The sequence below is a fragment of the Pithys albifrons genome, chromosome 28 (assembly GCF_047495875.1).
Source record: "Pithys albifrons albifrons isolate INPA30051 chromosome 28, PitAlb_v1, whole genome shotgun sequence".
Classification (NCBI taxonomy): Eukaryota; Metazoa; Chordata; class Aves; order Passeriformes; family Thamnophilidae; genus Pithys; species Pithys albifrons.
In genome coordinates, this window is record NC_092485.1 from 3,452,900 (window position 1) to 3,479,981 (window position 27,082).

Here is a 27,082-nt window from a genome sequence, read left to right on the forward strand (position 1 = left end):
ACCCAAAATCGCTCCATAACAACTAAAACTACCAACCCTCAGGTGCCATTTCCACACCTACATGATGACAAGTGTGGTCCCTGTCACTGCAGGTCCCTGCCCTGAGATGCCTCCAGCTCCAGCCCCACCTGAGGGACAGGTACACAGAGCTGAGGGTTTTGAACACCTGAGAACTCTGGTTCAAGTGTAATGCTGAATTTGCTTTTACATCCTGCCCCTCACAGATCTTGGGGGATGATACAGCCCGAGCTGAGGTGGGTTTGGAGGTGAGACCATGGCAGGTCGTGCCCTGAGCAGCAGCAGCAGCAGCAGCAGCAGCAGCAGTATCCTGTTTCCCTTCCACTGGGTAGAAGCAGAAAAAAACCCCCAAAGAACTGCTGCTGAGGGTGTGCACCCACTCCACTTCCTCAAACATTTCATTCTTTGAACAGAAAATGAGCACTTTCCAGCTGGAAAATAAATCATTATCCACTTCCTTTAGTAATTCACAACATGCTGTGTGGTTTTAATCTACTTCAGGGTTAGTACTTGTAGACTCTTCCTCACACAACTACACTCAAATCTAATTTTTGTATTTAAAACTCACAGCCATCCATACCCACTAGAAAATGATCATATTTTTATTTCTGAGCAGTAAGTTTTATTTATTACATCCAAAACCTGAAGTCACAGCACAGATGAAGCAAATTCAAAAAAGCTCATTTTGGATCAGAGATCTACAGGATATTTACAACTGTATCACCTTAATCTCATTCCTTACAGTTTTCTCATACCAAAACATGAAAATGTGTTTTAAAGATGTTCAGCAAAAAATAAAGTATAAGAAACTGTGAAATAATAGGGCAAAAATGATGGGTAAGCAGAACAGGTTTGAAAGACATGAAACTCTGTATAAGGTCATTTCAAAAGGTATTAATTGTTTATCATAGAGACAAAAATGGAGTTTGATGGACAACTACCCTCTGATCATTTACTATTTCATGTAGAAGACTGGAATTTAAACTTTGCCAGACACAGATAATTTAAAGGTTTATGTGGCTGGGACTTTCAAAGACACATTCTGAAACTACCTACAGGAAGGAGCACATTTATTTCCCTAACTCAGCAGATCACAGCTTAAACCTGCACAAGCTCCTCAAGCTTGGATTCAACAAGTAACACCCCCCTCACACAAAATAAATAAATGCATTTTAATAATTCAATCAAACCACTGAGGTAAAAAGGAAAGGCAGAGTGTCTGTTGTGTGATGAACCTGCCCAGCTGCAGGGAGGCAGCAGGGCCAATCCAGGACTCCTGTTACCAGGGATTTACCCTGCCATAATCCCTCCCTAAATGAAAAGCAGTTTGGCATAAATAGAAGTTCAGCTTGTTAAACCAAGGAGGGAACCAAAGCCCTACAAAGCCAGGTAATCAGGATACAGGCCCATGAGGCTCCAAGGGAAGGAGCTGCCCTGGGGGGTTGCCCTTGGCCCCCAGAGCTCTGCTCCTGGCTCCAGCTGCATTTCCCTGGATGGATGTTTGAATAAAACACACATGGCTCAGCCAGCATCCAGCACTGGCCCCGTGTGCTGAGCCCTGCAGGGAGGGATCCTTCCCCTCTGGGCAAGAGTTCTGGCAGCCAAAACCATCCCAGAGGAACCCACAGCAAAGGCAGAGGCTACTTTTGAGCTGTCAGTGGCAAAAAATGGGCAATATTGTTCATATTCCTCAGGGCAAACCCTTGAATACAATTAGCAGCTTCTTTTGGAGGAGGTCTACACAGACAGAGGGTTCCCACATGGCATTCCATGGCAAAAGTCACCTGGAACTTCACCTCCACCACCCCTTTAGGAATTAAAGGCCCACAAGGAGTTCCAGTTACAGGAGCTGTGGCCTGGATTGGAATTGTGGCACGTGGTTTTCTCCTGTCAAACAGCACAGAATCCAAACTATCTACATGTCATTTTCCCTTATTTTAAAAAGGGTTTTAAACAACCAAAATTACAACCTTGCATCAAGACTTCAGGAGAGTCTTAATGATTTACTTTATGCAAATGTGTGACCTCCTTTGAAGAAAACCATGGAGAGCTGAAGAGCCTCAGGCTGGGAGGGTGCTCTGCACAGTCCCACTGCCATTCCCAGGGCCAGGCAGACCTGCAGTGCAGAGCTGGCCCATTCCTGCTCACACACACACGTCATGGGAGTCTCAGAGCCTTCAACACCCTCCTTGCCTGCAGAAAGGGATCAGCACATTTGCACACAATAACAAAGCCCCCTGAAAGTGGAACTCACACACCAAGAGATTGCACAGCTACAATGAGAGGGCAGTCAGTGTGATGGTGGTGATGGGTTGACTGGACTTGATGATCTTAGAGGTCTTTTCCAACCTTTAACAGCTCCATGATTCTATGGGAACCTCTGCTTCTTGCCACAAGACCCATGGCCACTTCATCTGGAGAGCTCAGTGCTGGACAGGCTCCCACCCACCTCCCCAGCCCCTTCTGACAGTGCCCCTCATATGGAGACATGAAAACAAAGCAACACTCCAGGACTTCCCAAAAAAAAGACTATTAATCCTAATGACACTTCACTGTCACAGCACAGTCCGGGCACTCAGTTGGCCACATCATTTCTAGTTGTAGTTCATGAACTCGTGACCAGCACTGAGGGCACAGGGAAGGGCACTGCCCAGCTCCAGGGAATGCCCAGCTGACCTCTGGGAAACATCAGAGCTTTGGACTTCAGTATCCCCTTCATACATTTGAGAAATCAGTGTTAGTGTCCACTGCAAGACAGCTGCAGATCTACCAAAAGCATCATCAACTTTGACTGTTACTTTTCCTGAACTTTGCTAAGGCACAGAGAGGAAAGAAAATGCAAATACTGGACAGGAGTTAAAAGGAGAAAAAGAAGTGATGTTGTTTTCAATCAACCCCCATCAGTTCCAAACACTGTCAGACTTCCAGGACATGGTTTCCTTACGCCCCTCAAACAACAACACTGAAAACAACAACGCTAAAGGGAACTTACTCAACACAAATCAAGATTATTCCTTGAATGAAACTTTGCTCTCAAATTTCTCTATGTACTTACAAACACTTTTGAACCCTCTGCAGAAGGAAAAAAATATTCTACTTACATCTTCAGTGTCCTTAACCCGTAGAATCTGTTCCCGCAGGTCCTGTAGGTCGTTAAACGTGGACTGTGCTGTTATAGAATATACTAGTGCAAACCCTTGCCCATTCTTCATGTAGAGATCCCTCATGGCTGTAAACTGCTCCTGTAATCAAATAGTTTTGAAAGTAATTAGCTAGTGAATGCAGCTAATGAGGAGTTACAAAGGAACACTTCTGTTATACTGGAGGCAAGAATACAGTGCCACACAACGTGGATTTACATATTTTCCCCTCTCAGAAATCCACTGAAGCGTGGAAGTTTAATAAAAGCATCCACATATCTCATTCCCTTTGTGGGTTTTTTTCCCCTTAATAGAGAAAAGACCCCCTTGAAAAAATGGGAAAGGATGAAGAGTAGCAATAAACATCTCTGCAGATGGGCTGTTTTATGTCCCAGCCACAAGACAAGGTGTTCAGGTTTGGGTGACACATTCTGCAGCCATCCTGCATTTATTTGCTGATAAGCTGTTAAGCACCAATCTGTCATCTGACCAACTCCCCAGACAACACACAGGGACTGGAAATTCAACTTCTCCTCTCACACAATACTGACCCAGTGCCACACACTCAGGATTTATTGTGAGCACAACTGTGGGAAGGCACTGCCTGCTCGGCTCTGAGCATGCACAGTTTTATACCACCCATCTCTAGCATGACAATGGCTTAGAGAGTCAATGCAATGAAATGCCAGAGCAGGCTGGACAATGTGCCCCTGCTCAGAGCTGCCTTTGTCCCAGCCTCTGAAAGGCATTTCACCAGACCCACGTGACAGTGATTTCTGCTTCTGCTGTTGATAATTTTCAAAGCTTTCCAAGTAAAATCAACTTTTAGGGAGCACGACCTCCCCCTGTGATGTTCACTTGAGCATCACAAGGTTTGTTGGTTCACTGACAGGACTTTCCACAGTGGCAGGTGACACTGGCACAGCACAGGGTGTCACCCCAGCTGCTGCAGGGGCAACATGGGCCTCCCAAAGCAGCACGAGGCAGTGCCAGGGAGGTGCCAGCTGGGTGAAGGAAGATTCCTTGGCAGGTACAAGATTTGCTGAGGAAATCCTCCCTGTGCAGGTTGATGTGACACGTGGGAAGCAACCCCTGTGCCTGGGACTGGCTTCAGTCTCTGTCTGTGTGTTCTGGCCACTTGCAAAATAATGTTTAAAATAAAATTGTACCAGGGTGTTGATAATGAGACCACAGTGGATGGCAGAGAAAAGGTGAGTGGCAAAGGAGGCACCAACCTTTGTGTCCCAGCACCAGCTGGGTGAGGGGCTCCTGAAGCCACTGGAGGGGCTGCAGGGGCTCGTGGGTTATTCAACAAAATCCTTCCATTTAAATTACTGCAGCTGATTTATTGTTTTTCCTTGGGCAGGATTATCATTCTTTACAAAGAAACTCCACAGCAATTAGGAAAAGAAATGAGACTTACTGTCCCTGCTGTGTCGAGGATCTCGAGCATACACTGTTGACAATCTACTTCCACTTGCTGTGGAAAAAAAGGCAAGAGACAAACAGTTCAAACTGAAACATCTGAAATGGGACACACAGGGGGAATCTCAGCTTCATTTTTACTCCTGCCACAAAGCCAGGCACCTGCACTTGCCCAAGGCTGGGCAGCACTGCTATTAGAGGATTAATTATGCCCCAAGCCAGGCATTTGGGTCAGCTCACATGCTCCAGGACTCCTTCATTATAAAGGCTTAAATGAGCAGCTCACTGTAAACATCTCAACTTAAGTGAGATTGTAAATATCCAGACTTAATCCACTCTTACAAATCAAGGGACCTTAAAACCTTCATTTTCCTTTTCTCCTGGAGGAGAAAAGAAAAACCAAAATATTTCAGGATCCTCAGTTAGACTTTTCAAGTTTCCATTCACTGAGAAATGTCAGAGCTCCAAAGGAGGGTAATTCCAGGAAAGTCAAGTACATTTAACAGCAGAACTGATCCCACAATTTACACATGGGCACAAATGTCCCAAGTTTTTGTTTGATGTTTTGGTGCCTTTAATGATGGTGACATTTATGCTAATCCCTCAAACAAAGGGTCACTTGACATCAGTGCAGTGAAGAAAGCAGCTCTGTGGATGGAATTACGTAACAGGGACCCTGACAAGGACTTTTGCTCAGCAATTCCCACCCTGCATCCAAAACAGTCCTAAAGACTTTCATATCCTTCAAACCAAGCAGAACATGTTTGAGTTAAATGGCAAAACAACTCAGGGCAAGTGCTGTGCTCCAGCTACACAACCTGCTGTGAGGAAGGGGGATGTATCCTGTATAACAACTTCCACGGAGCACACACAGAGCAAATATTGACATATTTATGTCTTGAAGTAATAACTATAAATCAAATTACAGCAAACAGAGCTGAGCAACAGCGTGACCCTGCTTGGGCTGAGCTCTTCCTATTCCCAGGCATCACCCAGAAGCTCTGGCAGGAGGATGGGCAGTGCCAGCCAGCACAGTTCATAGCCCAGTACAGGTGGAAATTATTGATGGCTCAAGAAAATACACCAAATTTCTCTCTGGGCAGGTGTAGTAACCTCAAAGGAAGACACAGGCAACCAGGGCAGAGCTGCAGTCTCAAAGTGCCTCCAGCCATCAGAGAACATAAAAGCTCCTGGTTATGTGGACTGATGGAGGTTCAACCCTCCAGGTTAGGAAACAGCCCAAGTCACAGCATCACCATTCCCTGATAATTCAGTTTAGAGCAGCTGGTACAATTTGTCTGATTGCATTCAGAGGCACTAAGCCAGTAAAGTACTCTGGGAAGCCAAAGAATCCTGCAAGAAACCCTTCCCAAGACTGAAGCTTTTCCATGCATCCCTTCCCTGCTGCTGTTCTGAGCACCCACAGTGTCTTCTCAGAAAAGACCCTTCTCATTCTGATAAGCTTTTGTTACATTATTAAAAACAAAGCTCTGTGAGACTTGGCAGAAACAAAAATGATGATATTTTACCTTTCTGTATGAATCTTCTATTGTTGGGTCATATTTTTCAACAAAAATTCCCTGAACAAACTGTACAGTCTGGGGAGAAAGGAAAGAATAAAAGAATTAAGTGAACTGAACACAACCAGAAACATTTACCAAGAAGCAGTTTAGGGAAAAGTATCAACAGAAAAACTACTCAACTCTGCTGTTATAATTCAATACAGGGGACAAAGAAAAAGACAAAAAAATTTCAAATTTTAAAATAAAATTTATGTATTTTATATGGTATTAAGATCACTTTATTCAAGCATGGTTTCTAAACCCTTCTGCACATGAACTGCTTTCCTTTCTCATAAAAGGTGACACCCTCAAAAATGCCTTTACTGCAGTGCCTGTGACTTTAGAAGAATAAAAACCCCCAAATATGGAAGACTTGAAATTTCATCAGAAGAACTGGCAACCTGTACAGTGTGGAAAATCCACATTTCACTCCAAATCATCCCAGGAAAACAGTGGAGCTGCTCTGGATCACACCCCCAGAGCACAGATACGCTGCAGAGCAGCAAAAGAAACCTGGAGAGTCTCCAGCCACTCAATCTCCACTAAGCCATTACAGCAGGAGACATCACTCAGATCAAAGGCAAATTTTTTTCTTCCCTATATAATGATTTAAAGCAAATCTACCCTCACCAACAATAATTTGCAGTAAAACAGCACTGCAGCACAGAAGAGTCTGAATATTTCGCTGGTATTTGTAAAACAAGGTGCTGTTTGTTTGTAAAATTAAATTCCAGGATCCCAGCGCTTCATTTTGCCTCTTGAAAAATCAACAAACACAAATATCTTTTGCCAACTGAACTTTCCACATGTCGAGAAACCCTATTTTGTTTGGGCAGAAGGCAGATACACTGAGAACAAAGAATCCCAGAATAGTTTGGGTTGGAAGGAACCTTAAAGCTCATCTCATCCCACCCCCTGCCATGGGCAGGGACACCTCCCACCAGTCCAGGTTGCTCCAAGCCCTGTCCAGCCTGGCCTTGGACACTTCCAGGGATGGGGCAGCCACAGCTTCTCTGCCCAACCTGTGCCAGGACCTGCCCACCCTCACAGGGAACAATTTCTTCCTAAAATCTCATCTAAACCTACTTCTCTTTAAAGCCATTCCCCCTGTCCTACCCCTCCTCTCGCTGGAAACTGAGCAGTTTCTCATTGTCTGCTTTCTTTTAACATAAAAATAAAACACTTTAGTACTACCTACCCCATTTACAAATCATTCTGTATCACTAAATAAACACATTTAACACTCTAATGATCAAAGCCTCATCTTCTCCCGTATTTTCTTGTCACACTGAATGGTTGTCCCAGTCTGCCTGAGATAACAGATCTCAGCAAAAGCATCACAGTAAGATACTGAACGTGGATGACAGGGTTCCATCAACAATAAAAACCAACATAAGAATTGCAGGTTACAGATTATATTTTAGGATTGTTACTGGGTATTTTTGGATATTTAGGTCAGCCCAGCTGCTAACCAGGAGGTTTGCCAGGAGGCTCACACATGAGCACTGAAGTTGGTCACATCTGTACCACTTTATTTTGGGCACTCTGTGAACCAGCCTTGAGTGTGACAATCTGACAAACCACTCAGAACATTTTATTCTTTCTTCCATAACACTCACAAGACTTACTTTATATCTGCAATTACAGCACTATTCTGAAGGAAAATTAACTGAACTCATGTGTTCTCAAAATGTGTTATTCCCAATAAATCACTGCTCTAACTTCTGTTCTCTCAATTTGTGCTTGTGTGTTCACACAGACACCAATCAGAATCATAATTATGATTATATTAATCTTCATTCATATTTTGCTATATAATATTCCTAATCTCTGATGCACTTTTATTGATTATAGGTGAAAAGAGAGGCCGAGGAGGAAGACACAGATCTGGGGTTGGGTTTGGGTTATGTGCAGCTCCAAGACTTACATAACCTTCCCTTACTTTGGGGTTGTGCATCCACACTTTAGTTTCCAGTTCTATGGAAGACTGTGCACAAATGCACACTCTGGTAATGCTGTCACCACCCACTGCCACTCCAGAGGATTTTTAGGCTCAGAAATGGGGATAAAACTGCTGTACAAGAAACAAAAGTTGCCAAATAACTGTGCCTTAATAGTTTTCTGCTATTCCATCATCGTTACCAAAAGCACAATCAGCATCACATTGGCACAATCAGCATCACATTGGCACAGAAGAGTTAAAACAACAAGGAGGATTTGCAGTGAAACAACACCATATTGTCACCCACACTCCAATGAAAACACAGAACTGAAAAGGAACACCAACCTCTTTGTTGGACAGTTCAGTTTATACAGTTGGAAGAACGAAATTTAAAGTGACCTCCAGGTTATTTTAAATCCCACCTGGTCCCCTCCTCTCCTTGCTAATGCTTGTAAATAAGAACACAGACACCTTGAAAGCTAAATATTCCCCACTCCCAGCTGCTAATTGGCACTTATTCTGTGCTGTTATAAACATAATGCATCTATGTTGCATATGAATTACAAAACATGCTGACAGCACCCAGGCTGTCAAAAAGAATTTAACTTTTGTTTACCACACTGAGTATTTGCATTTCAGCTGTTAAAAAGGCCAGTGATGGTGCTGACTCAGACTTCAAATTGCAAATAAGGAAATTCAAGTATGTCAGATGCTGAGTAATAATTATGTACAGCATATTAAGTGTCCTGTTTTACCTAGTGAGTCTTTCAATGTTACATAACAAAAGTAAGATTATCAAGGAGGTGGTGGTGGAAAAGTAACAGAGATTGCTTAAATTGCTGTGGCAGAACAGAGCTCATTAGAAAATTACACCTACACCTTGTAAAGATCAGGATGAGATCCCTGAGAGACTTTGACACACAATTGGGAATCTCTCCTACTGTTCATCTGGGTTCTGCAGGTGATTTACCAGGATTATTACCTGGGTATATCAGCAGAATAAACAAGGGTGCAGGACATGAAAGGCTGCTCAGCCATTATCATCCCCTGTGACAAGGAACACAGGGCAGTTCCTTGTTGGAGATAACTTTACACTTGACCAGTTCTTTGCCTTTCTTCTTGGAGGGAGTTGCTTGACTGATTAGTGATAAATTGGTGACAGGAATCTCTCTCACAATGTTTTCCTATCAACTCTGCTATGTAAACCTCTTCTGAGAAACCACACAAATACTTCAGGAGAGCAAAGTGTCATCACTCTGCTTGTCCCTCTGCACATGCCCGAGGTGGGTTCTCATTCTGCCCTGTGTTTTGAGCCCAGGCTGCTCAGTCAGGATGGAAACCACGCAGCCTTCAAGGTGTGCAGGGCTGAAACCACCCCTAATTCCATCATTCCGACTCACTGCACAGCCAGACTTCACTTGCTGTTCCAGTGTGGGTTGGGTTTCTAATACTTACAGATATTTTTACAACACCCATACAGGAAGTGCACATGAAATGCTATTCAACAGCAATTAATCACCTCTCCAAAGCCATGATGCTCCTCCACAGCAATCCCAGCAGTGCAACAGTGGCTACATGGAGGCCATGGCATGTGTTCCCAGTCATACCAACACCCCAATGCATTTATAACATTGTCTGAAATGAGCCAGTTGCAAGTTTGTGCATCACTTTCAGAAGAGCTCCCCAAAACTCACCAAAGCAGACTTGCCCACACCTCCTGAACCAAGGACCACCAGCTTGTACTCACGCATGGTGTGGCCTGTTCAGACAGCAACAATCTGCAAAGCAGGGAAAAAAACAGTTAAAAACACAGCCAGATTTATGACTGTCCCCTGAAAGCAGTAACATGCTCTGTTCACCAAACAACATGAATATACGTCTTTATTATTGCTATCATTTTTATTTTTCCTCCTGGACACTCAGGTTGAGGTGGCCACTCTGACAGCCCCAGTTTGCATGAGATGCCCAAAGCCTGATGGTGCTCAGAGAGGCAGAAGGTGAACACACCATGGTCACAGAATCATAGAATCATAGAATGGACTGGGTTGGAAAAGACCTCCCAGATCATCAAGTCCAACCCTTGGGCCAACTCCAGTCCCTTTACCAGATCATGGCACTCAGTGCCACGGCCAAGCTCAGTTGAAAAACCTCCAGGGATGGGGAACCCACCCCCTCTCTGGGCAGCCCATTCCAATGCCTGAGCACTCTCTCTGCAAAGAATTTCTTTCTGCTCTCCAGCTTCAATTTCCCCTGGCACAGCTTGAGCCCATCGTGCCCCCTTGTCCTATTGCTGAGTGCCTGGGAGAAGAGACCAACCAGGGCACAGCCACACATGCCCTGCTGGGCAGCACAAGCTCTCGCTGCCTGTTCTCTGCTGCCTCAGCATTTCATAGCACAAAGCAGCGAGTACTGGATAAGAAAATGAGATCAGAAAGATGCAACTGAGAGGTATCTTCTCTCCTCCACCCCCAGCAGGGGAGGATTTAGGTCAGTGTTTTCTCTCTGGAGAAGGTCAGCCCCAACACAGGCTGCCAAGGCAGAACTCTCTGCTCGCCCAAGCACCGACTCTGCCTTTTTATGGAAATCTTGCAACTCACTACGCAGCACCAGAAAACTTCTCCTTCTCCTCGAGAGTCCCTGACAAATAAGGCAAATGACAAAGCTGGTGATAAACATTTTACACTATGTTTACATTAGGAGCCAGGCTGGGCTGTCCTGAGCCACGGAGCTCAGGCAAACAATGACCTCAGCAGCGAATTCCCCCTGCCCAGCAAGACGGAGCTTCCTTCCCAAGTAAGGCTTCAGAGACACGAGTGCAATGAGCCTGGGCAAGCTCTGCTTCTCACAGGCATCTCACACTAACGTTGCCACAGGATTTATGGGTTCACTGGCTGCAGCTTGTAAAAATAAAAACATTACAAGGAGTTTGACAGAGAAATGTATCACCTTGTCGACAGCCTGAGGAGAACAGGGATTGTATTTTTAGCTTTGCAATGTGGACACTTCCCTGACAATCTGTGTCTCAGGTTTATATAATCATTAAATCGGGACAGGTTCCCTTCTATCATTCAATTCCCAAGGGAAGCTGTAAAACAGAGAATGAAGAGGAAAGCCACGTGCTGCTGCTCACCCATCTCCAGTCCCTGCAGGAGCTGAACATCCCAGTGGAGACCTTCCCCAAACATCCTACTTTAACCCTCACCCCTCAGCCACAGCCTGTTTCATGTGCTAAATGTGACAAGAATACAGGTTTAAATAAAAACTAAGAAACCCCTCATGCAGTTGGAGAGAGACATACAAATTCTGTGTTCTGCTTAGGACAACTTTTAAGCTCAACCCAAGACACAGAATAACAGGAAGAAAGGACCTGCCCGTGCTGAGGCTCTCCAGCCATGCAGCCAAGCTGCCCTTCACTCACCCAAGCCTCAGAGAGGGAATAAAGCTGGAGCTCTCAGTGCAGCCCACCATTTTAAGCACCTTGAGGAGGTTTTTCCTCAACCCTTGAAGCCCATGTGAGCTGCAGCTGCTTAACTTCATGAAAATTGTGAAACAAGCCAAAGTGAAAGGGGTTTTCCAGGCAGTGTTGCAGAACTAGCAAGGTCTGTGCACTCGAGGACATTTACAGAGGTTTTGGCTAAAATTCTGGGAACTGTGAGCTCTTCTGCTTGAACATTTCCCTGAGAAGTAACACTCACTTCCTTTCTTTCAAAAATCATGATTTCGGATGGGAAGGAGAGGGGAATTCCAATCAACAATGCTTTTCCTCTTGATAATCCCCAGAAATTAAAAGGCAATGCATTTTTATAAAGCATAACTGCAACTTATTGATCCAGTTTATCTTCCTCTTCCTACAGTTCCACAGTCAGTTCCAGCAAGGAATACCCAGAAAGCAATCAAGGTAAGGGTTAAATTTAGCTGTGAACTCTTTCACTTCTTATTTATAGTAAAAAATACTTGTGGGAAAGTTTCAGCTGGGAGCAGTACAAGACTAACTTCTCATTTCTTGTCTACAGTATTTGATGACTTTTTTTTTTTCAGGTGCAACAGGAAACCAAGACACACACGAGCCTCATTACTGTGAAGCCCACATGTCTTAATTAACTCGTAGCACTTTCACAAGTATGTTAATGTTATCTGTTTATACAACATGAATAGAGTGCTGAAGAAATTACTATGCTGCATCCCAGCCAACTTTTCTTTTGGCAGCTGCTGAAGCCCACCTAAATACAGTCAGACACAGCAGCATTCATGTCCCTCCAGAGCTCCCTGGAGTGGAGTCACATGCTGTGAAGCAACGGCTCCATTTCAAAATGGAATTAAATTATGGGTGCTAAGAGTTTCTTTTGAGTCAAAAAAAAAAAAAAAGAGTGTCATCACTAAGGAGCGTAAAATGTAACAGTAAATGTTGTGAAACTGCTCTCAGGAGTTCTGAATGCTGTGGTGCAGAAATAAAGCAAAAGCTGAGAGTGTCTCCTTGCTCAGGCTCCCTGTTCCCAGACACACAGAGCCACCAAGCTACAGCAGGACACCCACAGGACACAGAGCTCGTGTCACACAGGCCACCCCTGCCCTGAGGAGCAGCTCCCTCCTGCCTTCTCTGCCAGACCCTCCAAAGCACCTGCACCACCTACAGAGCAATGAATCAGCAGGGTTCTATCAGCTAGAATCATGAAAAAACTTTGCTTCCACACTGTGCAACAGCTGATACATCAAAATCAATCTTTCTTCTTTTTTCTTTAGCAGCAGCATTTCTTTTCTGCTGCTACTGTCACCAACCCTGCCAAAGAAGCAACAGAAATGGATGTAATCTATGCACAGCATCAGCCCCAAGATGTTCAGCTCCTTCCTGAGGGAAAAATGAGGGGCTTTGTTCTGGTAACAGATGCAGAAGTAAAGAAAAGATGCAGGATATCTGTTTTAATATACAAAACTGAAAGGCAGAGGATCTCTGAGAAGGACCAGAGGATGGAAGCAAACACAGATGGAGGTGTAACCTGAAACATGACTGAGCCCCTGCTGACCTGCATCTTTATTCAGCCAAACTCTGGGGCACTCTCCTAACTGCACAAGGCATCTCTCACCCTCCTGCAGCCCAGGGGCTGAATCAAAAGCAAAACCTTCAGGGTATTTCCAAGCAGCAGAAGAAGCTGGAGGAGGGTGGTGGGGAGAAGGGCTGGGGCCCTTCATGGACACAAACCTGATGCAAAAATTACCTGATTCTCTTACCACCACTTCATCAAGAAGTTTATAATTTGAGTGGTGAGGAGAAGGAAGCATGAACAAAGAAGTGAACACAGCACTGAAGGACAGTGGGTGCAATAACTTTACTTATCAACTTCAATGTTCACAGGAATTTAATTTAAAATACACTGAGAACACTAAAAATCTCCTACCTTGGCATAAAAGATCTCTCATCAGTGTTAGCAGCTCTACTGAAGGTTCTCCAGGCTCCCCACGAAGGACTGAAAAAACAAAAAAATAATTAATCACATTTCAAAGACAACATTTGCAATTCATCACTGAAGGGTTTGAGTCAAGTCACCATTTTCCCCTGGACTTCTCCTCCCTAATAAACTCTACAGGAGGCTTCACTTACAAAAGATAAACTGAGGTTAAACTATCCCTGTTGAAGGTTCTATCAAGTCTGAAATGCATTTGAGGAGATGAAAACTACAGACAGCACTGTCAGAATCAAAAGCAGAAAGCTGGTTAAAGCAGCCCAACAACTGAGTGATGTTAAAGCAGAAACCATCCCTTGCTGCTCCTGATCAACACTGCCATGGTAAAACCCAGTGAAACACCTACAAAGTAGTATTGTTTTGTGGAATCCACCAGGTTTCTTTCTTGTAAGGAGCACACACAGCCTGTGTGTCTCCCCTGCAGCAGGAGAGCAGCACCACACGCCAGTGCCGGGCACAGAACCAGCACACAGGAAGCACAAGCACCTGATGGTATCGTGGTTCCTCTGAAACAACGTGGCATCCTGTGCCACAGCCCCAGCCCTGCCGTGCCCTCCAGGCCTCCCCCAGCCACCTGGCAGCAGAGGGGTGGAGGGGACAGGCTGGGCAGAGCAGGTGGCACAACTCAAAGAGCATCAACAAGCTGTGGGACAAGCTGAGGGCAGAGGGGAGGGCACAGAGGTGATCCCAGGCAGGGGGTGCAGCATCTCCACAGAATTTAAAATGCCAGAGGGCAAGGTCAGATTAGAGATTGTGAAGAAATTCTACCCTGTGAGGGTGGGGAGCCCTGGCACAGGTGCCCAGAGAAGCTGTGCCTGCCCCATCCCTGGAAGTGTCCCAGGCCAGGCTGAACAGGGCTTGGAGCAACCTGGGCTGGTGGAAGGTGTCCCTGCCCATGGCAGGGGGTGGAATTGATGGGTTTTAAGGTCCCTTCAGATTAAACTTGTCTGTGATTTTGTGACAGTCCTCGAGAGCAGGACAACTCCCAGCACCACCATCCTCCAGCCCCAGTAACCTGCTGGCTCCTTGAGCAAGTGTTTTAGAAGGCTGTGCCACCTGGAGAATCCCAATCCTTTGTTCAGTAACAGCAGTGGCACTTCAGAGAGTCATCACAGCACTGGCTACAGCCCACTGCTATGACAGGCAAAGGCTCCTCTGTCTCTTGTAGGTTCAGCACTCTATCCTTTCTTTTCAAGGGATAAAAGAATCAATTGTTCCTCTAGAATCACGGGAAGTTTAAATGAAAACCTACTAAGTTGTTTTTTTGAAAATATTTCCATTTAGCAGCTCTACGTCCTGCAATCCAGAGCCACCTGGGAGCCACAGAGATCACAACTGTTTAGAAACAGGTAATCAATGTCATAATCCTTGTCCAATATTTTTCCAAATATAACAGGAAGTGAGTCTCCAGCAAAGCAGAGTTCATTCAGGCAGCTCCTGCTGCAGGTTATTTGCTTGGATCCAATGTGTACACACCTGAAAACAGGGATTTCTCCCATGGAGACAGGCTGGAGAGAGGGGCATGTTCACCTGGAGGAGAGAAAGCTCTGGGGAGACCTCAGAGCCCCTTCCAGTGCCTAAGGGGGCTCCAGGAGAGCTGGAGAGGGGCTTTGGACAAGAGAGGGAGGGACAGGATAAGGGGGAATGGCTTCCCACTGAGAGAGGGATGGGTTAGATGGGATATTGGGAAGAAATTGTTTGCTGTGAGGGTGTGCAGGCCCTGGCACAGGTGCCCAGAGAAGCTGTGGCTACCCCATCCCTGGGAGTGTCCAAGGCCAGGCTGGACAGGGCCAGGCTTGGAGCAACCTGGTTCTAAAGGAAGGTGTCCCTGCCCATGGCAGAGGGGTGGGATGAGATGGGCTTTAAGGTCCCTTCCAACCCAAACCAGTCTGGGATTCCATGATTTTTAGTGAAAGCACCGCCAGTCCCAGCCACAGGAGTGAGGACACACAACATCTCGGCAGCACTGACTGCAATCACCCTCCAAAAGCACAAGGCACAGCCCAGGTTTATAAAAAGGGTGAGAGAAAAGGAACAGAAAGAAGTGAGGCAAGAAGGAAGCACAGAAACCACAGCAGCAGTTCCTAGAGACAACGTGAAACAGCCTCTCAAGGTACAGCTTCTCCAGCCATGTGCACCCAAACTGAGCAGTGTTTTGCCTTCTGCTCTTCCCCAGGAAGATGCACTGGAACAGAGAAAGACAGGGAAAGGCATCCCTGGGATAGAGGGGAGAGGAGCAGGAAGCAAGGACCACTCACCTGGCTTTAAGGAACAGAGAAGGGAGTAACTCCTTGCTTGCTCATCACCCCCACCTCCCTTTTTCTGATTTTCACCAGCAGAAACCCAAAGAGTGAACATTTCCAGGGGAAATGTGGCATCAGCATTTTGCAGATTTGGGAGAGGAGCACAGATGTCTGTGTGAACTCCAGCACCAAGGGCTGTTTGTGCCACCCCTGTGGCCGTGCCCTGCCCATTTCCCAGCTGAGAGGCAGATTCTTGGGATGTTGCAGCCACATGTCCTGGTTATTTTTATCCTGGCAGTTAAATACTGGATCGTGGCTACTATAAACAAACCTGTTTAATTTTGAACTTGTAAATGTTCTCCATGCCAGTTTTTTTTTTCAGTTACTATAAACTAGGCCATGGAAAGGGCTGGATTTTCTTTTTTTAAAAGTGTCAGCTAAACATTGCTCAGTACTCTACCAAAATCCCTTCATTACTCAGAGCCATGTTGGCAAAACAAACCCAAATCCAGCACTTCTGCAAAGGGAAGATTTACAGCAATCAAAATCACGCTTGAACTGACAGATTCCCTCCTCAACAAAAGAAAATCCAAACAAACAGAGAGGATGATCCAGCAGAGAAGGCTGGAAACACAAGACCAGGGCTCTCCCCTTTGGCTTCAAGCAGCTCCTGCACTGCCCAGCGACAGCTCCACTCACCACCTGCTCCCTGATTTGTTCTACACCATGTTCTTAGATATTAAATTACTCAATGGAGTCGAAAACACATTAAATACTTCCCTGACATTCATCAAAGCTGTCAGCAATTACGCAACTGTGAGCGATGGAAACGCACCGGGAAGAGGGTGGTGGATCCCAAAAAAGGGTGTTTGTCTGGAATACTCACAATTGATCAGCAGAATCCTCCCCTAAAGGGCAGCAAGGCAAACACTGCCATGGATGACCCTGTTAGTTAGCATGGAATTTAGTTAATTGATAAAAATCAATGCCATGGACTCAGTTGCCAAGCCCCTTCCCCAAGGCAGTCAAACTCCTTGGCTTTAGGGTACATGGAAAACCTGCTCCACCTTTCCTGAGATCAGCAACACCAGAAAAATGAGAGGGAAGAGGTAAAAAAAAAAGAAAAAAAAAAGACAGAAAGACCAGACTAAGCAGAAAGCAGAGTTTCAATTTTAAAGTACAATTTGACAAGCACAGACTCTGCATTTATTTTATTACTCATTATCACTGTGGTATCTGACACCAAAGTAATTGTGTTTCATATATTAACGTTGCATAAGAGGAAACATATTTTATATATCATGGCAGGAATCTCAGCCTCAATTTTTTAATTTTAAGAGTAAAAATCATTATCATTTCCACTGACTGCTTCCACAATCAAATCAAATACCAATCAAGGCAACAAATGTGTAATTAACTGTATCCCCAAGCCTGGTGTAGGATGAGTCATGACCCCACTGCAGAGCATTCCTGATGCTGGGACATGTACTCTGTCTCTCTCAGTTTAGCAGCTTTTATTCTCCTGGTGTCAGTGCAGGCCAAAACCTGAGTTATTTCTTGCCAAAACAAGGAAAACATTTTGGTTCCAGGCAGGAATTCACATTGCCTAATCAAACTATTTTACACTTCAGCAGCTTCAGCATTAGAAAACAGGTATTTTGGATCAGGAACTTCCAAGGACACGGAAGAACTAAAGCAACTCTTAAGTTCCCATTCCCTACAATAAGTCCTGGGAATTGCATCGAATCCTGTGCTAAAAAGCATTTTACTGAAGTAACTATAAACTGAATTCACTGTGATTATGAAAAGTATAACAATATTTTAGTATTTCTAAAAGAGAACGTTCACCAATAAAATTACAACAAAAAGGCAGCCACGTTTTGTGGCTCTGGGTTGTGAACTCCCCATCCCTGGAGTGTCCCAGGCCAGGCTGGACAGGGCTTGGAGCAACCTGGGACAGGGACAGGTGTCCCTGCCCATGGCAGGGGGTGGAATGAGATGAGCTTTAAGGTCCCTTCCCACCCAAACCATTCTGGGGTTCTATTATCCTTGGATTTTAATGACATATTTTGTCCAACTACTCAGTAATTTAAGTCTAAATAGATTTGTTTGTTTTTGAAGGAACAAATAAACCCAAAGAAGCACACACACAAAACAAAGCTGGTGCCAGGCCAAATAAGCAAACAGGTACCTGAGAACACAAAAGAACACCGGTCAGGGCTGTTATTTGAGGTGTTTAACCAGGAGAGGCACCACAGCAGCCCTCAAATCCTGCACCCCTTCCCAGGAACCCCTGCCACGTGCTCCCAGAGCCACAGCCAAACCAGCAGTTTCCGCCTCGCTCCGTGTTCCGTTGGGTTCCTGAGCCAGAGCCAAGGCCATAAAAGCCTGGGGCGAAGAGTAAAGTCCTCCAGCAACAGAGTCCTTCCCACTCCACTGTTGTGCTGAGCTGCAGCTTTGAGCAAATTAACTGCAGCCCACACAAACAAGGCAGAGGAACAAACCTGGGGGGAAACAGCAATAATTCTGTCGTTGGAAATAGTCATTTCAGGCACAAACACTCTGAGATTGATCCTCCTCAGCCTCTAATCTTTTGTGCAATCAGCCTCACGCTGAACCTGCAATTTTAAACAGCATAATGGTAACTTTTATGGAAGTGACTGCCTAATTATTCACTGGGAATTGCTTGGCCACAGAAGCTCTCCAGGCAGGGAACAAGGGCTCTGGGCAGCTGAACCTCGCCATGCTGAAACGGCTAATTTATTTTTTGTCCTATTGGTCTGCACTTGCAGAAAGTTGCTAGGGCCATGTGCCAGGCAGACAAAGAGAGGGGAAAGGAAGCCAGCAGCAAAACTCAAAGGCCAACACACACTGCATCCCCAAATTAGAACAAGCCACTACGTCACTGGGGAGTTGGCAGCCTCCCCTCCGGCCCGACTGCGGCACTGCTGCAAACTTAATACTGATGAGCACTGAGCTGCAAACAGGACAGACATCCACCCAAACTGTGCAAAACAGGCTTTGCCCAATTATATAGAGATATAAAAACCAGTTTAATAGGCAGCACTGTGTGGCCACAGGTCGTCCCAACCAACACCACAGTTGCACTCGGCCATTTCTCTTCTCATCTAGCCCTACTTGAGTATTTCAGCAGAGGCATTCACACCATTCAGAGGAGTTCTCAACAGCTTCTTATGGAAGAAAAAGAAGAAAAAATACTTCCTTTCCCCCCTCCTCATCAGCCAAACATGTTAATGTTAAAAGGCATCACCATTAAACACAGCAGCCGTTTATGGGACTTCCTCCATCTGTTGTCTACCACATCCCCAACTTGCCACAGACTTTTAAGTCCTATAAAGTTGTTTTGGGAGGTTTTTTTCCCTCCATTTTCTTTAGTGGAAAAAATATCCTGACCTTTCATAATACAGATTAAATTCCAGACAGACTCAAGGAGGCTCAATCATAGCAAAAGACCAACTCCATTATACTGGGTAAGAACAGTTTGTTGTGCTGATAGTAGCTTGGCAACATTCCTCACTATTCTTCCTGGTTTATATAATTAAGAGTAAGTAAGTGACATGAGGTAGGTAGATTGTCACTGCCTGTTCAGGTTGCACTTTAATTATTTTATTTCTGCAGAAATAGTGACCACACACTGGTCATAAAGCCCAGTTTACCTTTATTTGGGCTCCAGCATTGAATCTTTGATGGAGAGAACAAGCTTCCCCCTGAGTAAAAGTTCTTTGAAATTTCTCAGGCTGTAGAGGTTTAAACTGCTCTTCCAAAGTATTTCAAACTGAAAGAAGGCAGGTTTAGACTGACAAAAACGACAGAATATTCTGAGTTGCAAGGGACCCACAAGGATCCCACTCAAGTCCAACTCTTGAATGGCCCACACAGGGACTGAACCCACAACTTGGTGTTGCAGGCACCACACTGACCAACTGAGCTAAGTGGATATTAGGCAGAAATTCTTCCCTGTGAGGGTGGGCAGGCCCTGCACAGGTTTCCAGAGCAGCTGTGGCTGCCCCATCCCTGGGAGTGTCCCAGGCCAGACTGGACAGGGCTTGGAGCAACCTGGGCTGGTGGGAGGTGTCCCTGCCCATGGCAGGGATGGAACAAGATGAGCTTTATGGTCCTTCCCACCCAAACCATTCCATGAGTCTATGATTTCTACCCACCAGTGATAAACCTTAAGACCAATATTAACCCTCCAAACCCACAGTGTCTGTTTGCATGGGCCACTTCCCAGCTTTTGAGGAGACTGGGCTCATTTACAAATTCCAGAAAATACTAAGATTCTTTAAATCTTCCTGGCAGAGCTGCAATAATCAGTGTGGTTTTGCCCACGGGGGCTGATCCAAAGGTCAGGTTTGCATATGCAGCCAGAGGTTGTCAGTGCTGGGGTGGGGGGTGTGTGAGCCACGAGCAACCCAAGCCCGGCCGTTCCCACGCAACCAACGCTAATTAAACGCCTCTTTTAACAAGGATTTTTTTTGAATGAAAAGCCCCACTGGACCATATGGCCACTTATTAATACTACATTTGTTTATCAGTTTAAATAACCCCCCTACAGCAGAGAGCAGCCGTGTAATGAGGGCTCAAACACAGTTAAGAGCGGATGTTTCAGCACTGGGAAGCAAAACTGCACCTCTTGAAAGGGTTTCATGGCAGATTTTAAGGCTTGATAGCAGTAAAAGCACAGAATTACCTTAAAACAGAGGGAAAAGTAACAGTTTCATTGCATTTCATAAAGCAATTAAGCTGTTTAATGTGGTGCTTAATCCTTCAGTATTTAGCTCAGCCCCTTAATGCTGTTTCCTGGAACCTGCAGGCAGAGGGGGGTGGAAACTGAGGGTTTTTTCACAACAAAAATGAAACTTTCTTCTCTGTGAAGATTTAACTGAAGGAATATTCAAAATATGTTATTAACACTTCGGTGCCAGAGTGAGAACTTTGAGGTCAGGAGGGTTATACCCAAACCACTGGCAGATCTGGCCTCTGCACTGGGGGGTTCTCCCAAATTGGTTAAAAGGGCAAAACTACTTTGACAATTCATCCCGGAATTTCCTTTATGGAAAATAAAAGGTGGCACTAAAGGAAATAGCTCTGATGGTTTAATCAGTTTTATATGAGCCATTTCAGTATTTATAGGTCAAGCTTGATTAGAACCAAAATAGATTATTTTAGAGCTGCATTTAAACAGCAACAAAAACAAACCCCCCCAGGCTCCTGGTCCCAGGAGAAGAGAGGCTGTGTTTGACTCACACGGAAGGGAGGACACATCCTACAAGATGAGCACCACTGGCATCAGCCAGTCCTTCCCCTCCACCTCACCAGCAGTATCTAAACAGGAACAAAAAAGTCTTATTTTTAGAATATGTCTTTGAAATGATAAGATGGAGGGCAACAGGGGAAAAAAAAATCTCTCCCATGTTGAGTATGTAAATTTGTTAAACACATGGCCTGGAGACAGTTGGTTCTGCACTCTGAGCAAGACCTGAGAACACATCACACAGTTAATTTGAGTGTTAATTGCCATTACCCAGGATTTCTGTGCTTGTCCTGTTGGGGAGGACACCTTCCCACAGAAGTTAAAACTGCCAGTGAACTGTTTTTTCTACAGCAAATCTACAAATACATCAGCCAAACTCGTGCCCTCAGCAGGGGAACTGTCACCAGTGGTTTTCACAAGATCCGAAATGTATTTTAACTTCTGCCCATACAGGTGCAGTGGGTATGAACTTGGCATGAAAAGGACAACAGAAGAAGCTACAGCATCTCAGCTCTACAGAAATAACTGAATTCCTCTGACACCTGCTGAGCCACCCCATGGCCCTGCTCAAGTTTGCTTTGCTGCTGAAATGCATTTGTTGTGTTTATGACGAGGGTTTAGAGCAAACAGTTCGTTTAACAGAGGCTACAAAGTACTGAAATCACAGAATAAAGGAAAAGACCCACTTTCTCACAATCACACCACTGAGGAAAGTGCCCTGGAGCATTAAAACATCTGTTTGATCATTTTAAATGAGATTCCTGAAAGAGCTTTACTCTAAATTTGATTGTATTCTAGTGATCAATATGCCAATGTAGTGTATTCACAAAACAAGGCAAAGCCATAATAGTATTGTAATATCTATGACTTTATAAGTGATGTGATGAGTTAAAAGCCCTAAATCCATAAATATTTCATGACAAAGGCTGTCTGGAACCACTTCAGTCTGTATCTTTAATCTTAATGTTATTTTCAACTACAATTACTGTTATAATCCAAAGCAGAAAGCAGCAATTGGCTGAATTTACTTTATCTTCACCTGCTATTTATTTCATAAATCCATGATTTCTGTTCTTCAGGCCTGATACCCAGTAACTGTTACCCAGCACAAGTCCCAGAGTAAAGCAAGATGTGCTGGAATGAGACTCTTACACAAAAATCTGGGAATTGCACCAGAAATAGCCTTACCCAGTGAACTATGAGTTACTTTCAACTATCACGTGGTGAGTGGCACATAAAAAGATATTATTCTGCATGTCAGCTGTCTGTAATGAAAGTTTTCCTCTTCTCAGCAGCCCCTCCCAACAACCTCAAGTTTATTTGCATGAGAGAAAAGAATATTACATAAAAATACAACATAAAAGGCACTGCAACCAACACATCCAGCCCAACTGCTCCTCCCACACTCTCCAGGCTTTCCAGAGGAAGGGTCTATTTCCAACTAAAACTGTGAGAAATGCCTGATTCCATACAGATTCTTCACTTGGAGGAAAAATAACAGAGTTTTCCTTCCAGAGGCACGGAGCAGTCCCAGCCCCAGCTGCAGCCAGAGATGCTCAGATCCTTCACAGAGCAGATTTCACTGCCATGACTTCACACGCAATACCCCGATTTAAACATGACAAGTTCACATTTTTTCAGTATTAGAACACCACAGAGCACAACATCATTACATCCAACAAATATTTCAGCTGGGAAAAAAAAAACCCAAACCCAAACATTCCAGCCAGCCTTGAATTTGCAGTTGTAGCCACTGACAAGTGAAATGCAAGTGTCTGTTTTTCTGTAATGCTCCAGCAAGCAGCAGTTATGCAACACTGACAAACACGTTACTAGTTGCAGTGTATTTCCAAAAAGCAGGTTTTTTGCAATAACTCCTGACAAGGCAACAATCACCTATCACAGAAATACTCATCCTGCTCATCACAAGTGTATTTTTGATTGCCTCACTTAATTATTAATAAAGATCTCTTTCAGCCACTGCTGTGGGCATATCCAGACCTCTTGCTTCAGTGCCTCAGATGGATTTAAATATTTTCCATCTTCTCAATATTCAAAATAAATAACAGACCATAATGACTCAAAGCACTTGCTCAACAGCACTATTGGCTATTTCCTGGCTCCCCATATTTTAAGTGAAATAGGTAAGAAAGCCAAGGCACCACCTGCAGCCCTGAAGACTCCTCCTTTTTGCTCTTTGTCCTGTTACCTGTTTCTTCCCTGTTATAAAAGCCCTGGGGAGGGTCAGACTTTCCCCTCAGATAAATGATTTTTTTCATCAACTGAAAACAACGAGCAGTTTTCAAAACACACCAAGTCTGCTTTTCATAGAATCATAGAATGGATTGGGTTGGAAAAGACCTCTGAGATCATCAAGTCCAACAGCATTGTCAGCATTTGGATTTGTCAATCCACAGAAAACTCCAATACGTGCCTGCCTTCCCCTGGGTTCAGGTCAAGCCACTGCAGCTGCACTGAGGAGGTGCCTGTTCAGGTAGAGCAGGTATTTCCCAACCCCCAGTACCTGCTGGACCACTCACAGCAACACACATCAAAACACCATCTTCATGTGGCCACATTGAGATTCAGGCAGGGCCACCCGACCTGCTTCGGCACCGACACGGTGAGAAAGAGCCTGGGCTGTGCCCTGGGCTCTGCTCACACACAAACACACAGTTTTCAAGCTCTCCTTTAACCAGATGCTCTGGTTACTACAGGGGTGTGAGTGCAACCTGCCAGTATCAAAGTTATCCACCCCAAAATGATTGGTGGTCCCAGTCAGGGCTGGTTTCTGGTGTCCCGTTTCTTCTTCCCACAGCACATCAATGCAATTTAAGTTTAAACACACCATTACTGATTAGGAATGTAACACTCAGTGGTTCCTCCCTTCTTCCCACAGCCTCCTCATCTTAATGTTGTTAAATGGATTACTTGAAACAAGCTTAATTATTGCAGTATTTGCAAGGGAAGAAGGGATCTCTCAGCAACCAGTTTCTGTCCCTTTGCAGATCAAAACTTGTTTTATAGCAAACCTGAGAGTGAAATGGCATCAGAGGTTCAGTCCCAAAGTGCTTCACTCTAAACACCAACAGCTCAACAGGTACAGGTGTGTCCTGACTGATGCTCTGCTGTCACTGGGCCCATACAGCTCCCCCTGCACCCTCTTTCTTCAGAAAGGAGCTCAGAAAATAGGCATTAATTAACAAAATTATGCTATCACAGGAAAGAACAGGAAGCTCCTAATAATGAGCCATTTAGCTCTGAAGGGTTTCAGTCAGACATGTCAAACCAGCTCATAGAGCACATCAACAGCCACCACCAACGAGCAAAGCCAACTGAAAAACAAACAGTGAAGACCCCCAACTTGTTGCAGCAGAAAAGCAGCTCGATGTAACTCCCATAAATGCAGGCTGGTTCTTGCAAAGAACAACCTGTTACCACTGAGGACAGAGAGCAAACAGACACCTATTTATCCACCATCCAGAACAAGCCACAGGTCATGTTCTTTCCAGTTGCCACAGGCCAAGCTGAGCCCCCACGTTGTTCCCTGCCCTACGCAGGAGCAAAGGACACTGCCCTCCGTCAGATGTGCTCAGGAACTGCAGTTCTCAGCTCCTTCCCTCCATCAGCAGTGGGACCTGCACAACTGCACAGTGAGTCAGAGCAAGAATTGATCTGGTTGAAAATGACACCTGCATTTTGGGGACCAGCTCAGTTTTCAGCTTGCTGAGCTTCCTGAGCACCTCCAAGTGCAGGAATCAGAGCAAGGGGCACCCTGTGGTGTGTGACTGAACCCACAGCCTGCAGCTCTGGCTGTGCTGGAGCTCCCACTGCATCTCGCCCACTCTCCCACAGGACAACCATTCCATGCAAATCCCATGAAACAGAGGCTCATTCAGACTGAGATGGGTCTCCAAAGGCCTCTGCTACAACCCCCTGCTCCAGATGGGGCTTTGAAGTCAGACCAGTCACCCACTACCTTGCCCAGTCAAGTTTTGAGTCTCTCCAATGACACAGACCCCAAAAGGTCCCTGGGCAGCCACATAATCATTTGAAAAAAAACCTCCTTTTTTTCTGCACATGAAACACGTTAACTGCAGAAACCCAAGTTACCTACTCTGCCCTCCCAGGCAAAGCACACCCACAGCAAACCCACTCTGACCTTGGAGGATGCTCTGACACCTGAGCAAAAGTAAATCAACTCAAAGTACACTCAGAGCTCACATTAAAGCCATTTAATCTTGTAGGTACTTTTAATCCTGGTGATACTCCATAAAATACAACTAAATCATCATTTTTTTAATATACTATAACAAGGATTCTCCTAAAAGTCTTAGATTATTGGAACAAATGCTGTGCTGACTATCAGGTTCACTTAGTCAAACATCAACCTTAGAAAGGAAGGTATGGCTAAAAAGCCAACATTTTAAAATCTTGTATATTTTATAAAACAAGAGATTCTGGAGAGCTTGTTCACATATGGATCAAGAACTCTTAAGGAGAGAGATGGACACAAAAACAGGCAGCAAAACAACAGAGAAGAGCAAAGCTGGTCATCAAACTAAATCCAGGACACAACATCCTCAGTTATTGAGAGCACTGACTTGTCTCACACACAAATTTAAACTGTATTTGGGTTGAGCTATCAAAGAATATTTAAGTAAGTTCTTCCTGTAATAGCATTCCTAGGCAGTGCAGGACTTTTAGGGAAGGCAGGTAAAAGCCACACTGAAATTCCTGTCATATGCCTGGATGCTGTTTTTAAAACATGTAATGTGAGGTACATATTCAGGCCAACCAAGATTATTTCTATTTCAACATATTTATATAAAAAGTGTACCCACAGACAGTTTGGATTAGATAATTTTTTATATCCTTCTTACACACAAGCCATTAATGAAAGTACATCTTTTCCACACTTATTTTAATCCTTTTCTGCAATAACAGTTCAACAGCTCTTGATTTAACCAACACACGTGGTTTTTTCATTCTGATATTAGTGTTGGAGACACCAAACTGGATCACTTGGACTCTACTGAGTTCTTGTTCCTGAATGCTTGACTATAAAAATTCAACAATGGGAAAGCAAAGGAGTTAAATCTCTGAGCTGCCTTACAAACCTCACTGTGCAGCTGTAGAGGGTCAGTAACTTACTGCTCCTTCTACCTGCAGAACCCAACCATCCTGGGGAGTGTTTTACCCATTGAAATCGTGCCTCTCTCCTTGGCCTGATTAATGCCATCTATCACCTGTACAGGGAGGAGTGGAATAGATTCATCTTCATACCTTTATGCTCTATTTCACCATTCCCATTAACTGAAACACACTGAAGTGGATTCCACCTTCCAGTGGCTGCAGGGATCCTGCAGGAAAGGTGGAGAGACTTTTCACAAGGGCCTGGAGGGACAGGACAAGGGGGAATGGCTTCAAACTGACACAGGGTAGATTCAGATTGGATATTAGGAAGAAATTCTTCCCTGTGAGGGTGGGCAGGCCCTGGCACAGGTTGGGCAGAGAAGCTGTGGCTGCCCCATCCCTGCAAGTGTCAAAGGCCAGGCTGGACAGGGCTTGGAGCAACCTGGGATAGCAGTCTGGGGTTTTCTGCCATGTGCAATCCCAGCAGGAGGAAGCACATTGTATTTTGAGTCTGCTGAGTAACAGCCATGAGGTGATCCAGCTCTAGTGTTGATCCAACCTGTGCCTTAGGAATGAAAAGCCAAGTCCTCCTTTATCCTCTTTGTACTTCTGATGAGGGATTTAATCCAAGGAGAAACCTGTTTGGGAGGTGAACTTTTCAGGACATTAACTTCTACCCAGAGAGCAGTCTAGGAACACAAATAAATCCTGGCTGCCACCAGACTCCTCTACTGCAGCAAATACACCCCACACAATTTTAGCACCTGAACAAGACTGACTGGACCAAGCAAGAGAGTTCAAAAGGATTAACTTTGCTTTCACAAAACTTGGGAACATCCTTACTTATCTCTGCCTTTAGGTGTCATGTTTCCAGCAGCAGAA

General features: G+C 44.8%; 1 protein-coding gene across 2 annotated transcripts in view; it reads right to left on the minus strand.

The window, feature by feature from the left end:
- Positions 1-27,082, minus strand: part of RAP1A (RAP1A, member of RAS oncogene family) — a 38,738-nt gene that overhangs the window by 7,364 nt on the left and 4,292 nt on the right. Inside the window, exons 1-6 of one of the 2 annotated variants that reach the window (XM_071578457.1) lie at positions 13,893-13,990; positions 13,481-13,549; positions 9,782-9,865; positions 6,113-6,181; positions 4,582-4,638; positions 3,120-3,260 (exon numbers count right to left, since the gene is read on the minus strand). In XM_071578457.1, the coding sequence (XP_071434558.1) occupies positions 3,120-3,260; positions 4,582-4,638; positions 6,113-6,181; positions 9,782-9,838 (324 nt within the window). In that variant the 5' untranslated portion in view covers positions 9,839-9,865; positions 13,481-13,549; positions 13,893-13,990. Of the gene's footprint in view, positions 1-3,119; positions 3,261-4,581; positions 4,639-6,112; positions 6,182-9,781; positions 9,866-13,480; positions 13,550-13,892; positions 13,991-27,082 lie in introns of those variants that run through there. The other variant, XM_071578456.1, reaches the window with a different exon arrangement.